Source organism: Salvelinus fontinalis, chromosome 27, assembly GCF_029448725.1.
Source record: "Salvelinus fontinalis isolate EN_2023a chromosome 27, ASM2944872v1, whole genome shotgun sequence".
Classification (NCBI taxonomy): Eukaryota; Metazoa; Chordata; class Actinopteri; order Salmoniformes; family Salmonidae; genus Salvelinus; species Salvelinus fontinalis.
This window is the reverse complement of record NC_074691.1, coordinates 26,004,416-26,022,632: the sequence shown is the minus strand read 5'-3', so window position 1 is coordinate 26,022,632 and position 18,217 is coordinate 26,004,416. Positions and strand designations below refer to the sequence as shown.

At 43.2% G+C, this 18,217-nt stretch overlaps 1 protein-coding gene across 4 annotated transcripts in view; it reads right to left on the bottom strand.

Moving 5' to 3' along the window:
• Positions 1–18,217, bottom strand: part of LOC129825355 (bromo adjacent homology domain-containing 1 protein-like) — a 38,407-nt gene that overhangs the window by 7,265 nt on the left and 12,925 nt on the right. For 2 of the 4 annotated variants that reach the window (XM_055885391.1, XM_055885392.1), the window contains exons 2-6: positions 3,287–5,080; positions 2,134–2,492; positions 1,764–1,923; positions 536–615; positions 72–163 (exon numbers count right to left, since the gene is read on the bottom strand). In XM_055885391.1, the coding sequence (XP_055741366.1) occupies positions 72–163; positions 536–615; positions 1,764–1,923; positions 2,134–2,492; positions 3,287–5,060 (2,465 nt within the window). In that variant the 5' untranslated portion in view covers positions 5,061–5,080. Of the gene's footprint in view, positions 1–71; positions 164–535; positions 616–1,763; positions 1,924–2,133; positions 2,493–3,286; positions 18,216–18,217 lie in introns of those variants that run through there. The other 2 variants (XM_055885395.1, XM_055885394.1) reach the window with 2 other exon arrangements.

The window sequence follows — 18,217 nt, the reverse complement described above, 5'->3', positions numbered from 1 at the left end:
TGATGGATATACGGTCTTTCTCAGTGTGTGTGTGTCTGTGTATATATATATTTTTTGGGGGGGTTTCTTACCGACAGTACTGCGCTAGTGGGAGAACATAGCATCGGTCTTCGATGCAGGCCACACTGTTCTCGTCTTGATGCCGAGATGCAAAAATCTCATTCTGAAAAGAGAGAAACAGACATAGAAATATGAATCACCACACAATCAAAAGGTACAGAGACAAGATGGATGAGAGGCACGGAATCTCATTATTCTTCTCATGTCTTGCTTCTGCACTGATGGAGAAACAGAAGACAGGTGAAAGTAATATGGTAGAAGCCTACTGGAAACCTGCTTCCACCAGTTATGTCAGCACACATCAGTGCAGATGAAGGAAAGGAGACAAGGAGAGGGCTCTAGGCTACTGAAATTAAGGAAAGGAGACGAAGAGAGAAGACAAGGGGAGGCCTCTTCAGACTACTGAGATGCAGCCAGAGTTGAGTAGAGTAGAGTTATCCCGAGTTGTTCTGTGGAGTCAGAGAGTTGTCCTCACCTCACAGTGCATGCTGGGGTCTCGGACTCCCTGTGTGTGTTCAGGTCGATAGTACCAGAACAGGCTCATCATCAGCTCTCCTGAGGAGGAGACACACACCCACACGGTCAAAACACCAGACAGGGTGATCACGCATTCGCACATGCACAAACACAAACAAACACTCACACCCACGTGCACACACAGCAGACAGTGAAACAACTACAGAGGATCAAAGGACCAGCCCAGTCTTTAACCAGCCAGACATAAGCAGCATTTCAGACATAAACAACCATTCACAGCACACACACACACCAGGGATTCCATTAGCCGGAAATAGATGTTTTTTGACACACCAAAAAATGTTAAGCTGATAAATAAAACTGTTGCAGGCCAAAATGACTGGTAGAAGAAGAAATAAAATCCCATTGCAAAAGAATGCTTTTTATTAATTTATGGAAATACCAGTCGATGTAAATTAATTTGACCGTCATGCTTATCGGTCTATAGTTTAATTTGCATAACTTATTGGAATTAAATTGGCCTGTGTATTTTCATTAGTCATCATGTATCTTATTCATTCAACACAACTATCACACGCACACAGCATACAGAGCTTATTCTGAGCAGGATTTCTCCTGCAGAGCCTCAGCTGGGTGCTGCTGGAGTAAAAACTTGGGCTTTTACAAGCCCATTCATTGCACAACAATTCTAAATGCAATCTAGTGTTAAAAACAGTTTTGGTGCACAATTAAAGAGATACTATTTTTATTTCTCAAATGGTAATTGAAGCGCGCCACCCATTCCCAAATAGGCATTAGCCTACGAGCTATTTGAAACAATCCACAGCTATTTATTTAAATAACCTAATGATTCCAAATTCCTCTGTGGCTAAGTCATGCTTTCTGTAGAAGTATTCTGTATAGACAGGAGTAATTCTAGAATTTCTATTTACTTCCCTACTGGACCCACCACTATGCCATTTCTCTACTGTTCTATTGGTTTTCATATCAACTTTCTGTTGTTGCCCAGAAGCCAAAGGCACAGTTCTAGTCAAATTAGCAACCCATCCTGCTGCATCTTTAGAATCCCCCTCTTTCTATGTTTCTAACATATGGAACCGCTATCAGGTGCGCTGTTTAGAAAATATTCAATCTTCCCTACCACGTTGTCCGGTGCCGGAAACCCTGACACACACACAATTATTATACCCCAACAACAGTTTCAGACATCCTGCTGTCTCTCTCACCAGATTTGGGGTCCTCCCATAGCGCTGATATCTTGGCGACGTAGGGCAGGGACTTCTTCCGGGGACCGGCGCGCAGCAGCACTGTGTCTCGGACACGTATCACTTCGCCGTCTCTCTGCACTCCTTCATAACACTGCCGTAAGGCCGTCTCGTCCTCCCCCTGATACACACACAGTCAAAACACAAAACACACTTATCTTTATTCTCCAGTCACTGGCGACATCAGCAGTATTCTATCAGAAAGGTCTCGGAACACATTCTCATTAACAACAATGAGCCAATTGAAAGCTAGGGATGATTAGGTTACCATGGTAGTATGAGGGAAGTAAACTCTCAGTACCTCAACACACACAAACTTGATCCCACATACCGCAATGAACACTTCTTTCTCTGTGGGCACTCCTACAGGCAGCCACCCGTTGGTGGCCCGTCGGTGGTTGACCCTCTTCTGCTTGGCGGGGGATAGACTGGGTGTCGGAGCTGGCTGTTTCTGGGACAGCCTGGTTCTCCCCATGGACAGAGAGCCGTTAGGGGGCTTGGAGCCCTGAGGGCACTCCCTGGCCAGCTTCAGCCTGGCCTGGGGCACACTGCGGTCAGACAGGGGGGTGAGGAGACGGGGCTTGGCCTGGGTGGAGGACGGGGTGGTAGGGAGGGGACAGCCTGAGAGGGGGAGAGAGGGAGAAACCAGGAGGGAGGGGTTGTGGTCACCCTGGGGGGAGGAGTAACCCTCTGGAGGGAGAGCGAAGGGAGGAAGAATAGACTAGTGTTTACTCCATAAACAATGCTACATAGGCCTCACTAGATGTCATGATACATAGGCCTCACTAGATGTCATGCTACATAGGCCTAACTCGATGTCATGCTACATAGGCCTAACTCGATGTCATGCTACATAGGCCTCACTCGATGTCATGATACATAGGCCTCACTAGATGTCATGATACATAGGCCTCACTCGATGTCATGATACATAGGCCTAACTCGATGTCATGATACATAGGCCTCACTAGATGTCATGATACATAGGCCTAACTCGATGTCATGCTACATAGGCCTCACTAGATGTCATGCTACATAGGCCTCACTAGATGTCATGATACATAGGCCTCACTCGATGTCATGATACATAGGCCTCACTAGATGTCATGATACATAGGCCTAACTCGATTCCTATGTCATGCTTTTCTCTGATTCCCTGTAGATACTGTTTGTTTACTGCAATGTACTCAATGTCTGGGACAGAGAGACAAAGATATGTCTTCCTCTTGTAAGAAAATTAACATAATTCAGTCACGATCACGCCAAATGGCGAGAACACAGAGGTGATAATAACACATCCTCATTTGCAATCTGAGAAGCATAAACAATGGATGTGCCTTTGAGTGTGTGCTCAATGAGTTAGAATTCCCTTATAAAATATATTTACAGTACATGCACTACATAATTCCAAACTACCACTACTTTTTAAATCAGCATATAGGGGCCTAGTCAGTAGGCCTACATTCCCCGTGTCCTCCTCTTACCTGTCTTGATGCTGTGTGTACACCCGGAGCAGCCTGTGGAGAAAGAGCACCCCCTGCTGTTGACCGGCTGCATGGCTCTGTATGTGTAGCCGCTGACCCGGCAGGCCTCGCTGTAGCAGGGAGTGCCCACTGAGCCACAGAAGGCAGGATGGGACAGCGTCGAGGAATGGGACACCGGAGGACCCAGCAGCTTGGAGCCAGACACCCGGCCGGGACACAGCGTCGAGGAGCCAAAGTTCAGAGGTCGTGAGCTGAGGTTGGCTGACGGAGCTCCAGGGTGTGTAGGATGGGCGATGTGGACGTAGTAGCTGGAGAAGCAGGCGGGGTCGGCGGTGCAGAGGCAGGGGTGGGGGCTGAGGGTCAGGGCTGCGTGGGAGTGGGGATGGGAGGGTGACGTCACTAGGCACTCCCGTTTCACAGAGGTTAGGGCAGAGTTTAAAGGTCGTTCTTCAGAGTCGGCGTAGGCCTGCTGACCCAGGAACAAGGCCAGGCGATGGCAGTACTCCACAGAGCCCTCTGGGGGGCAGCAGTAGTATGGGCTCAGCTCTGCCTCCACCTGCTCTTCTTTGACGACGGGCTTCAACGGGTAGGCTAGCATGCTGCGCGACTGGTAGCCTGGTTTGGTTAGCCGGTGGGTGCAACCGCCAGACTCCCACTCCACTTTGGGCTCAAAGTTGGACTTCTTGCAGGCAGAACAGCCTACCTCTTCTGGAATCAACTGCCTTCCCTTCTGCTTAGGCTGGCGGCTGCACGGTTTAAGATTCGGTCGCGGTTGCGGTTGCTTTTGCTCCACGTCAACTGATGCGGTGCTCGTAGCCTTGCAGTCCATCGTCGTAGTCGTTGATGTCGTTTTCACTCGCTGTTTGCTAGTCGCCGAGGTGCTCGTTAACTTTAGCAGCGCGGCAGCGTTGAGTCCAGCTAGCCGTCGGGGAGCAGGGGTGTGTAACATCTGTAAAGTCATCATCTCTTTCTTCTGTCCTCTGTCTGGTTTGGCTGGTTTCTTGGAGACCTTCTTAGTCTTCCTGGAGCTTTGGCACGGGTCAGGCTTGTGCGATGCGTAAGCCTTGCTGCTGGTTCTTGGAGCATTAGGACCTCCGGTCACCCCGCGCCTGGCTGGATCTGTCCCCAGGAACGACTCACCGCTGGTATGCTCATCCTGCTGTCTCCTGGCCTGTTTAGAAGCCGGCTGGGTCTCGTTAGGTCTCTCCAACAGCAGACTGTTCACGGCCTCGGCGTTGAGAGAAGCTAGCCGTCGCTTACGCGGCTCTGGAAATGGCAACCCCTGCTCATCACTGGTGGTTTTTGATTTAGTTTTTGGTATCATCTTCTTTGCCAGGAGTTTCCCCTTGGCTTTGTCTTTTCCTTTGTCCAGTTTCTTGCTCCGGGATTCAGGTTTGACAGGCGGTTGAATTGGCGAATCATTCCCCCTCTCACTGGTGTCCTCCTGCTCCTGGATGTCCTTCTCCAGTCGGGTGAGCAAAACGTGACAGCTAAGTCCCTCCTCCTCCGGAGCACCTCCCCTTCCTCGTAAGGGATAAGATTTCCTGCTCCGCCTCCTATTCCGCTCCGGAGTCTTCTCCCTCCTGTCCATCATCTCTTTAACCCCGCCCCTTCCTCGCTTAGTCCCGCCCTTCTTCATGGTCCTGCCGAATCGCAGCGTGCGCTCAGGCCAGGCCCCGCCCATGGTCTCACCATGTGACCTATCGGGGCAGTGTTCCCGCGTCACTGTGCTGCGACTCTGGCTAAGAGAACCTTTGTTCTGGGCGTGGGTCATCACATGCTGCACCACTAGGCCTGGGGAGGAGAGACTGTTAATGTCACTCCTAAAAACAAGGTAATATGGCCCGGGACGTATTCATTAGGCACCAAACGGAAGAAAACAGACAAGCAGGGAGGGACTACCTGAATTTGTCCAATAAAAAAAAGATTGTTTATTTTTTTGTATTTCTCATCGTTTCCGTTTTGCTACACTGTGTCCTAATGAATACAACCCTGGTATCTCTTTAATCCCTAGCCTATCACCTAAACCAGTGCCGAGATCTACCGCACAATTTGTCTTTAAACAAGACTTAAAGAATGTACCATTAACCTAATAAAAAGTTCTGTAACTGGCCTGCCCATATTGTTCTTCTCGACCATATTATATTTCAAAACTTGAGCTTTGATTACAAAATATATCAGTTGGTGTCGCACTTCCGAGGCACAGCTAGGGCTGTTGCGGTGACCGTATTACCGCCACACCAGCGGTCACGAGTCATGAAGGCAGTCAAATTACACATGACCGTTTAGTGACGGTAATTAGGCTTCTCCAAGCTCTGATGCTGCTGCTTGTCATTAGTAACCTACCAAACATGCTAACTGCCTGGTACTCAGCACTCTATTTTCCCTCTAATCACTGACATCAATGCAAACATATTCGATAATCTAATCAAACACTTCATGAGAGCCCATGAGCTCATGTTGCACAACATTTCTATAGGCTATGCAATTGCAGGAGAAAACAGAGTGATGGCTGCTAATAAAAAGATGAGGATCCCATCAGCTTTCTATAGGCTAGACCTACTGTATTTATTTCTCAACTCTCCTAATACTAAACACATTGCTTATATTTACAACAGGAGTATATCCTAGCTGGCTGGCATGAAAATAAACCACAGGGAAAAGCGTCGGAGGAAACACCTGGCAACCGTGTCAGCGTGCATTGTGCCCGGCTCGCCACAGGAGTCGCTAGAGCGAGATGGGACAAGAATATCCCTGCCGGCCAAACCCTCCCATAACCAGGACGACGCTGGGCCAATTGTGTGCCGCCGCATGGGTCTCCCGGTTGTGGCCGGCTGTGACAGAGCCTGGACTCGAACCAGGATCTCTAGTGGCACAGCTAGCATTGCGATGCAGTGCCTTAGACCACTGCATCACTCGGGAGGCCAATAACTTCTTAAAATGAAGTACATTAATCTGCTTTACAAGGAGTGTAGAGCATAACTGGTATATATAAGCAGCACGTGAGCTTAATTTTCACCATAAAAATGCACCTTTATAATAAAATGCCCAATTGCATTTGCAGTCACTGTTGATAATACTACCATGAGCGCATTGCTGCGCCTATAATGTGAAGAAATAGCCTATAGTTTATAAACATTTTAAGCTAAACATTCTGATCGGTTGTGTCAGCCACATTGCATAAAAAAGTTTTTTTGATGCTAGTGGTTTTATTAATTTGGGATCTAACGCATCCCACAACATGTTTGTAATATTTATTTATTGTACAGAATAGGTCGACTTTTGTACCATGGGGGATAGTAAATTGACAATATCTAGTGCTTTTGCTGTTCGTTAGGCCTACTGATCTTATTGGCCAACGGAAAGTAAAATGTGGACAGTTCTTCCAATATCTTCAATATGCACCTCGGAATTGGATAAGGACGCGCGCAGTTGCGTCCCCGATGTGTTGGTCTTCACTTGTAGCCTGTGAGTGAGAGGCGCTTTGGAATGCGCAGCATACCAGGGATCTTTGACACTTCTGTTTTCTCAATGACATTCAAACTCAGCATTGAAAAAAGGCACAAGTTTGTTCCACCTGAGCGAGTCGGACCACAAGTCAGAGACCACTATGATGACACACCAAATGTGTTTGATGGAGCGCGGGAAAAGGGCAGGAATAGACTTTTGTAGGCTACAGTCCAAGCTATGTCATCCAATGGTGCGACTGCTGTCGGCATCTAAAGATTATCCAACTTAAATAAACGCTAGGAGGTAAGGACGAGAGCAGTGGTGTAGTCTACGGCGATACGGACATGACTTATTATTGATATCTATATAGCGCATTGATTTGAATCACACTGCTGCTCTCTCATTTATCTATTTGCGCCATACGGATTGTGGTTGTTGTGGATGGCTGTTCAGAAATATAAATGTGTATTTGAACCCAATAATGGTTGAATGAGAAGTTTAAGCTGCCTATCAATAATTGTTTTTGAAACCAGTGGACAGCCAGTGATACATGCGCTCTTGCAACAGCTGCATAATGCGGATCCCAGCCTATGTAATAAAAGCGGCCTAATGGACACATGCTCAAACTCGCACACTTTTGATGGACTTAACTTCTTATGGCTGCAGGGGCAGTATTGAGTAGCTTGGATGAAAGGTGCACAGAGGTGCCCATAGTAAACTGCCTGCTCCTCAGTCCCAGTTGCTAATATATGCATATTATTATTCGTATTGGATAGAAAACACTCTGAAGTTTCTAAAACTGTTTGAATTATGTCTGTGAGTATAACAGAACTCATATGGCAGGCAAAAACCTGAGAAGTTCCACTTCCTGTTTGAATTTTTTCTGAGGTGGCAGATTTTCAACCAAGCTCTCATTGAAATTACAGCGAGATATTGATGAGTTTTCACTTCCTACGGCTTCCACTAGATGGCAACAGTCAATAGAACTTTGTCTGATGACTCTAATGTGAAGGGGGGCCGAAGGAGACAGGAATTAGTCAGGTCTGCCATGAACTGACCATGCTTTCACATGCACGTTCACATGAGGATCTCCGTTCCGCCGCTCTTCTGAAGTCAAATCTAATTCTCCGGTTGGAACGTTATTCAAGATGTATGTTAACAACATTCTAAAGATTGATTCAGTACATTGTTTGACATGTTTCTACTGACTGTTACGGAACTTTTGGACATTTCGTCACGTTATAGTGGACGCGCTTGGTGACTTTGGAATTGTTTACCAAACGCGTTAACCAATGTAGCTAATTGGACATAAATAACGGACATTATCGAACAAATCAAGCATTTATTGTGGACCTGGGATTCCTAGGACTCCATTCTGATGAAGTTCATCAAAGGTAAGGAAACATTTATTATGTATTTTCTGGTTTCTGTTGACCCCAACATGGCGGCTAATTTGGCTATTGTTCTGAGCTCCGTCTCAGATTATCGCATTATTTGCTTTTTCCGTAAAGTTTTTTTGAAATTTGACACAGCGGTTGCATTAAGGAGAGGTATATCTATAATTCCATGTGTATAACTTGTATTATCATCTACATTTATGATGAGTATTTCTGTTGAAACGATGTGGCTATGCAAAATCACTTGATGTTTTTGGAACTAGTGAATGTAACGCGCCACTGTAAACTCCGATTTTTTGTTATAAATATGAACTTTATCAAACAAAACATGCATGTATTGTGTAACATGAAGTCCTATGAGTGTCATCTGATGAAGATAATCAAAGGTTAGTGATTAATTTGATCTCTATTTCTGCTTTTTCTGACTGCTATATTTCGCTGGAAAAATGGCTGTGCTTATTGTGGTTTGGTGGTGACCTAACATAATCGTTTGTAGTGCTTTCGCTGAAAAGCATATTTGAAATCGGACACTTTGGTGGGATTAACAACAAGATTACCTTTAAAATGATATAAGACACATGTATGTTTGAGGAATTTTAATTATGAGATTTCTGATGTTTGAATTTTGCGCCCTGCACTTTCACTGGCTGTTGTCATATCGATCCAGGTAGCGGGATGCAGCCATAAGAAGTTAAAGGGGAAATCTGTAGTTGCCACAAACATACCATAACATTAATGTAATGTAACATTAATGTAATGTACATACATACATTTGAAGTCGGAAGTTTACATACATCTTAATCAAATACATTTAAACTCAGTTTCTCACAATTCCTGACATTTAATCCGAGTAAAAAGTCCTTGTCTTAGGTCAGTTAGGATCTCCACTTTATTTGAAGAATGTGAAATGTCAGAATAATAGTAGAGAGAATGATTTATTTCAGCTTTTATTTCTTTCATCACATTCCCATGGGTCAGAAGTTTACATGCACTCAATTAGTATTTGGTAGCATTGCCTTTAAATTGTTTAAATTGGGTCAAATGTTTCGGGTAGGCTTCCACAAGCTTCCCTCAATAAGTTGGGTGAATTTTGGCCCATTCCTCCTGACAGAGCTGGTGTAACTGAGCCAGGTTTGTAGGCCTCTTTGCTTGCACATGCTTTTTCAGTTCTGCACACAAATCTCCTATAGGATTGAGGTCAGGGCTTTGTGATGGCCACTCCAATACCTTGACTTTGTAGTCCTTAAGCCATTTTGCCACAGCTTTGGAAGTATGCTTGGGGTCATTGTCCATTTGGAAGACCCATTTGCAACCAAGCTTTAACTTCTTGACTGATGTCTTGAGATGTTGCTTCAACATATCCACAATTTCTTCCCCTCACTTTTCCACCATCTATTTTGTGAAGTGCAGCAGTCCCTCCTGCAGCAAAGCCCCCCACAACATGATGCTGCCACCCCCGTGCTTCACGGTTGGGATGGTGTTCTTCGGCTTGCAAGCCTCCCCCTTTTTCCTTCAAATATTATGGCCAAACAGTTCTATTTTTTTTTTTTTATCAGACCAGAGGACATTTCTCCAAAAAGTACTATGTTTGTCCCTATGTGCAGTTGCAAACTGTAGTCTGGCTTATTTATGACGGTTTTGGAGCATTGGCTTCTTCCTTGCTGAGCGGCCTTTCAGGTTATGTCGCTGTAGGACTCGTTTTACTGTGGATGTAGATACTTTTGTACCTGTTTCCTCCAGCATCTTCACAAGGTCCTTTGCTGTTGTTCTGGGAATGATTTGCACTTTTCGCAGCAAAGTACGTTCATATCTAGGAGATAGAACGCTTCTCCTTCCTAGCGGCTGCGTGGTCCCATGGTGGATATACTTGTGTACTATTGTTTGTACAGATGAACATGGTACCTTCAGGCATTTGCAAATTGCTCCCAAGGATGAACCAGACTTGTGGAGGTCTACAATCTTTTTTCTGAGGTCTTGGCTGATTTCTTTTGATTTTCCCATAATGTCAAGCAAAGAGGCACTGAGTTTGAAGCCTTGAAATACATCCACAGGTATACCTCCAATTGACTCAAATGATGTCAATTAGCCTATCAGAAGCTTTTAAAGCCATGACAGCATTTTCTGGAATTTTCCAAGCTGTTTATAAGCACAGTCAACTTAGTGTATGTAAACTTCTGACCCACTGGAATTGTGATACAGTGAATTATAAGTGAAATAATCTGTCTGTAAACAATTGTTGTAAAAATGACTTGTGTCATGCACAAAGTAGATGTCCTAACCGACTTGCCAAAACTATAGTTTGTTAACAAGAAATTTGTGGAGTGGTTGAAAAACAAGTTTTAATGACTCCAACCTAAGTGTTTGTAAACTTCGGACTTCAACTGTATAAATGCCTCATCAGCTTAGTTCAACTGTCACACTTCATGAGAAGCCAAAATATAAGCTTGTTTATCTCCAATGTTTGTAAACATTGTAAATGTAAAAAAACACTGTGTAACCTTATAACATGGTTAAAACTATAATTTTGATATCATTGATGGTCAGAGTCCTTGCATCCATAGCTGTCTATTAATCTGAGAGTGGTTACATTTCTCCAGGCCCATCGCTCAGCTTTATACCAAAACAGAGGCAGGGCGGCCTTTTTGTTACTATTTCATACGTAGGTTTGCCCTATGAATATCTGTATATTATCAAGATATCAAAGTGTTACCAACAAAAAGGTAAACAATAGGCCCATAGCAAATGCAGCATATGGCATTCATTTTTCACATGTAAATAGCACTTTTCAATAGTGCTCAAAGCATGCCATTCAATGAGCGCAGCATTTAATTTTAATTTCAACTCAAATCAATGAGCCCAATCAGTCCTCCATGACAACTAAATCATAAACAACAGAGTAGGGCTTGCTACGAAATCTTTAGTTTTGGGGTTATGCTCAGGTAAAACCATTAGGCTAGTCTATACTTCCATACTTTCAAGTCCTATTCTTGAAGATCAGGGAGTATAACATTTATTGGAATAACTGGAATTCTGATACTTTGGGTTTTAATGTAAAGATATAATTGAATGGTATTATTATATGTAGTAGAAAGCGATGGGTTAGAAGAAGCCAATATAACAAACACATAAAGTAAAATTTAACATCCATATATGGTCAGCTATGTAAACTTTAACAATGATTTATCCTGCAATAGATGTCGTTCAATTGGTAACATACATTTTTGTCTTCATCTAATGCCTCTTAAGGGGAAAGTAATCTAAAAGTAACTGAATGTAATTAGTTTACGTTACTGAGTTTGGGTAATCGAAAAGTTACGTTACTGATTACAATTTGGACCGGTAAATAGTAACTGTAACGGATAACATTTATAAAGTAACCTGCCTGAGCCTTACAATGTATTAAAAATCAAAACATATAGCCCAATGTTTGTAGAACAACTAAAGTTACATTAATAACTCTAAATTAAGCATATAGGTGTACCTATTTTTTTGTTAGCCGCTCAACGCAGAATAGCGTTGAGCGATGTGCGCACTCCCTCCAATCGTTTGGAGAAAATATTTATATTTTAATCAGCTTTGTTCAATTGTATTCTTCATACTATAAAATAATAGCAACAAATTCTAAGCACATCTTGTCTGCTAAATGAACTAGTGTAGCCCACAGCCATTTGGCATAGCCTCAGGACAACTCAAGAGTACGCTATTCTTTTCTTCTGAAATAGACTACATTTTCTTCATATCACGCTTCTTTAGACCTGTCTAGAATAAATAATGTACTTATTGTGAAGGTGTAGGCTATATTACATGGATTTATTAGACTTTTTAAAATGGCTTGCAGGCTGTGTTGAAGCCAGGAGATGCTAAATGTGTTTATGTTAGTTAACGGTTAATTACAGTGAGTCTGACAGTTATTTGCTTGACAATCACCGGCTGAAGAAATTTTGTGACCGCCACAACCCTAGGCACAGCTGAGCAAAAACTGAAATAATTTGCTTTTTTATTATTTTTACTGGACTGATGATACCTGCACCTGATGGTCATGGTACTGAACAAGACAACTGGGAACTCTGGGGAAAAACCGAGGTCAAATCATGATGTCAGTGATCTTCAGGTCGGAAAGTCGGAGGTCTAGAAAGATAGAATTCTGAGTTGGATGACCATTCAAAGCGATTTTTCCCCAGTCGGATCTCGCGCCCCCCCCACCCCCCCCAGAGTTCCCAGTTGTCGTGAACGTGGCATTAGTTTCAGTGGAGGGAGGGAGAGAGCAGCAGAGGGTATGCCTCTCATTGCTGAATATTTTGTTGTTGTTACATTAACTCACTCATAAGAACAGCAGCTCTTTGCTGTATTCTTTGACATTCTCTCTGTGGTCATGGTTTGAAAAGTTATTCGATCTCACGTAGGCCAGAATAAAACTTTGCTGTGACAGGGGTCAAGGAAGCGCTGTAGGAGCGGGTTTTGAGCTATCCGGTTGGCCAGTGCAGTAAGCCTCGATTTAGCCACAGATTTCCCGGTCTGCCAGGTAGGCAGAGGTTTTCTTTTCAGACAAATGAAATGGTTCAAAATGGGAAAACTTTGTTTACCTGGTGCACAAGGCTTCTGAATCAAGTGCACCAAACGTCAACACCATTTTCAAGGCATTCCTAGTTGATTGACCGGTTGATGACCACTGGTATAAACCCTTCCACATATATTCTGTATACACATATACTTTAAGTTTTCACTGATATAAAAGTACTGCCCAGTTCCATTTTGATCTCTAGTCCCTTATCCTAGCCATCCTCCTACCCATTTGAAAAGACCGGACAGATGAAAGCCCTATAGGAGCTCCACTTATGGAGCTAAGGGTCTTGAAGAGCTAGATGGAACATCATTACAGTGTATTCGGGAAGTATTCAGACACCTTCACTTTTTTGTTGTTGTTACATTACAGACTTATTCTAAAATGGATTAAATTCATTGTTTTGCTCATCAATCTAAAACCCAATACCCCATAATGACAAAGTGAAAACAGGTTTTTAGAAAATACCTTATCTACATAATTATTCAGACCCTTTGCTATGGGACTCGAAATTGAGCTCAGGTGCATTCTGTTTCCATTGATAATCCTTGAGATGTTTCTACAACTTGATTGGAGTCCACCTGTGGTAAATTCAATTGATTGGACATGATCTGGAAAGGCACACACCTATCTATATAAAAGGTCTCACAGTTGACAGCGCATGTCAGAGCAAAAACCAAGCCATGAGGTCGAAGGAATTGTCCGTAGAGCTCCGGGACAGGATTGTGTCAAGGCACAGATCTGGGGAAGGTTACCAAAATATGTCTGCCGCATTGAAGGTCTCCGAGAACACACTGGCCTCCATCTTTCTTAAAGGGAAGAAGTTTGGAACCACCAAGACTCTTCCTAGAGCTGGCCGCCCGGCCAAACTGAGCAATCGGTTAGAAGGGCATTGGTCAGGGAGGTGACCAAGAACCCAAATGGTCACTCTGACAGAGCTCTAGAGTTCCTCTGTGGATATGGGATAACCTTCCAGAAGGACAACCATCTCTGCATCACTCCACCAATAAGGCCTTTATGGTAGAGTGGCTAGACAGAAGCCACTCCTCAGTAAAAGGCACATGATAGCCAGCTTGGAGTTTGCCAAAGGGCACCTAAAAGACTCAGACCATGAGAATCAAGATTCTCTAGTCTGATGAAACCACAATTGAACTCTTTGGCCTGAATGCCAAGCGTCACGTCTAGAGGAAACCTGGCATCAACCCCTATGGTGAAGCATGGTGGTGGCTGCATCAAGCTGTGGGGATGTTTTTCAGGGGCAGGGACTGTGAGACTTGTCAGGATCGAGGGAAAGAAAAACAGAGCAAAGTATAGAGCGATCCTGCTCCAGAGCGCTCAGGACCTCAGAATGGGACAAAGGTTCACCTTCTAACCGGACACCGACCCTATGCACACAGCCAAGACAATGCAGTAGTGGCTTCGGGACAAGTCTCAATGTCCTTGAGTGGCCAAGCCAGAGCCTGGACTTGAACCAGATCTAACATCTCTGGAGAGACCTGAAAATATCTGTGCAGCGACGCTCCCCATCCAACCTGACAGAGCTTGAGAGGATCTGCAGAGAAGAATGTGAGAAACTCCCCAAATAAAGGTGTGCCAAGCTTGTAGCGTCATACCCAAGACTCAAGGCTGTAATCGCTGCCAAAAAGGTGCTTCAACAAAGGGTCTGAAAACTTATGTAAATGTGATATTTCAGTTTAAGGTTTTATGAATATGCAAAAATTCCTAAAAACCTGTTTTTGCTTTGTCAATATTGGGTATTGCGTGGGGATTGATGTTGGGGAAAATGATTTAATCCATTTTAGAATAAGGCTGTAACGTAACAAAATGTATAAAAAGTGGTCTGGATACTTTCCGAATGCACTGTATACTGATTACTCATTCTCTGCTATCCATTTCTTACAGTGAAGTGGTAGGGCCCCTAGGGGAAGGGCTTAGGGGCCGAAATGAAACCATGCCAACAGGAGCCACATACCACAAAGAAGGTGGGTATCTATATCCACAACAAGACATTTCTCACAGAAAGAACTGTGTATTCAAAAGTTGCCAAAAATTTATTCTACCATCTCATCCATTACCTTCACTTAAAGTCAAACATGATCATATGTATCAATCAATAGTCTGGTAGAATCAGGAGTATTATTTTTTATAAGCAAACTCACTAAAAAGGGATGAATAAAATGCAATGTGCTTTACGAAGAATCCAAACAGCCATTATAAGAGACATTTTATTCTTAACATCCAACATTAGGGATATTGATGGTTATTGACAATGTCTTAAGTGTTTGGAATTTTATACTGAAGCTGAAAAAATTAAATACCCTATAATTTGTAGTGATGCACAATATATAAAATCGGTGAGCATATCAGAATCGGCCAATATTAGCTAAAAATGCCAACATCGGCATGATGTCTAGTTTAACGCTGATGTCCAAAACCGATGTCAAAGCTGACGTGCATACCTATATAACGTAGGCAGATGGCATAATGACGCCACGAAAAATACAGCGTTACACAGAACAAAAGCAGAAAAATACTAAGTGCACACTTCCAACAATTAAACAAGTTCAAGTCCAGCAGTCATTTGAAAGAGTAAGAACATTTCAGCGAGACAACTCAAAGGTGAAATAAATTAACGCCAAGATAATGGAATTCATTGGCCTTGACAATCAACCGTTCTCTGTCGTGGGTGATGTTGGCTTTCGTCGACCAAGAAGGCACTATTTTTCAGATGTTGCCCTACCGGAGTTACACAGTATTGTTGAAACACATCCATGAGCTACTTGCTATGGGGGTCACTGCTATTAACTTCACGACTGACATTTGGACCAACGATGTCAGCCCCATGAGCATGCTGTCTGACAGCACAGTGGGTCAACAAGGATTTTGTACTGAGGAAAGCTGTATTGCATGCTCAAGAATGTGCTGGTTCTCATACCGCTGCTGCCATTTCAATGGCACTTGAGAACATGTTTGGAACTTGGAAACATGAACACACTCCTAGGGCAATTTTCTCTGAGCCTCTATACTGTGTAGACACCATGCCCGATGCTAGGTACAAGGACCGCTACTTCGATACAGACAAGAAACAGGGTTTACGTGAAATGTTAGACACAGCTGGACAAGATGGAAACGGACACAGTAACAGTGTGCACAGAGGAAGAGAGGCCACGGACAGACAGAGCTGAAACTTCACTGCTTGACATGTATGATGAAATCCTGGTTGAGAATGAAACGACTGAACAAATGAACAATGAAACAGCACAGCAAGTAAGTGAAAAATAGCTTCTGATTATATTTTACTGGTAATGGGGACATACATACATGCCAACAAAATAACTTTGGCCAGAGTGTGTGTAACCTTTATTTAACTAGGCAAGTCAGTTAGCAACAAATTCTTATTTACAATGATGGCATACGAACAGTGGGTTAACTGCCTTGTTCAGGGACAGAACAACAGACTTTTACCTTTTCAGCACGGGGATTCGATCTAGCAACCTATCGGTTACTGGTCCAACGCTCTAACCACTAAGCTACCTGCCGCCGTAATGTAGAATGTTCATTTAAATTATGTTAACTGATGTGGCTCATGCAATGGAATGTTTTTTTTTTTTTATGCCAATTGAGCTGAATCAACAAATCACAGCCCATATTGATGGGTACACTTCCTGCTTTTACTTCCAACTTTGCTCCTTTGGGTACACTCGCAATGTCCGCCACCCATTATGCCATCATTCATTTGAATGAGGATTCCTGTTCTATTCATTCTATTTCTATAGCAGTACATGCAGTCAGGACAGTTTTTTTTTTTTACATTTTAAAAATGTGTTCATTAAAAAAAATTATAGATAACCAATGCGACTCAAAACGGTTATGACCGAGACCACGGTCATTTGGCTGGTCATTTTACAGTCATGCAAAATTCCATGACTGTCACAGCCCTACCTTCTAATACACAAATGTATATTTTAGTTAATAACATCAACAGTAATCTACGAAATAATCCAATAAATCATGAAAATAGAGGTGTGTGTCAAAATATGACTAATCTATTTATGCTGAGCTGTGAATGATATCAATTTGGCCTTCTTAAGTAGTCACAAAAAAGGGATTCCTTGAAATTCACTTAACATCTTCAGCAGAGATCATTGACCCTTCCACAGCACGATCATGTATAATTGGGTCGAACTGCACTTCACACCCGCTTGAGAAAATGTGGCTCCTGGTGGGTTTCTTTCTCATTTACTACCAAGAAGCAGTAAACTTTCCACAATGTTGTCTATTCCATATGCTTCTTCTGAAAGAATGTTCTAGAATTTCTGATTCTCTGTAAAAATGAAAATGCGGAGATGCTAAACAATACTTAATAAAAAGAATGCAGCAAAACTGAAGCGCATGCCGACGCACTCAAATCAAACAATATTGAAGAGATGAAAATAGTCAAAACATGATTGGACCGTTATCGAGTACGTGAGAGGTCGGGGAGATTTCCATATGCATGGAGACAATCTGACACATCTGGGCATTTTAAACAGTCAATGAAATTCACCAGACATTCTAATCCAGCAGACATTACATTTCAGCAAACATTCTAAAATCAGCAGAAACCAATTAGACAATTACATATTATTTGTATGAAATAATTGTTACATGACTGTAGAGCCCGGTTTCATTTGGTAAACAAGTTACAAAACAAACAGTCATGTCCTGTGTTGCCTAGCCTACAGGCCATACAGACACCTAATAAGTATGTATCTATCTTGCCTACCATTTCTCAGAGCAAGCTACTCCACATTTAGACACAATTATTTCCATAACCAGGCATTCACGCTGACATTAATCTATGTAATTACACCTTAACACCGTGTGAGATATGGGGGCAATGACAAGGGGACCGACAACTTCCCCAAAATAACCCACAGGGTAAGGTGTTTTGAACTGATGCAGGGGGGTATTTTGAACACTTTCGATGCCAGAACAAAAACAATAAACACGAGGCGTCGGCTTGTTTGTCATGAAATGGTTTTCAGAGGGTCTACTCTCTACAGTCCATCTAAATCGATTCAAGCGCTACATGTAACACCTGAGTTTCGCCCTGGTGACCTATTTGACTTGCTCAAACATACACAACGTCCTATAGCCTACTTGAGGACATCGGGGCCGACATAACGTTACAGTAGGCAGGCTGCGCCTCGCTCGCTAGACGTCTCTGAGTAGCCTGCCATCTGAAGTAACTGCTATCTACGGGGCTGTGGGCGACCCGAACACAAACCGCAGCCAAAATAATGGTGCCACAAACACTTTTTCCATGCTATTTATGAAAATAACATCGAAATAATTATCTATTATACCACTACTTAGTCTGAAACCCCAAGGATATCGTATGCTAGCAAGCTACAGCTATCGATTTTGCATGGCAGAAGGGGTTTCGTTCTCCGAAGCGAAAATAGGTTCTGCACTCCTTTTTGGACGGGCTCCGAACGCAACTTCAACACTCGGCACTCGAAAATCGTTAAGGAAGAAATA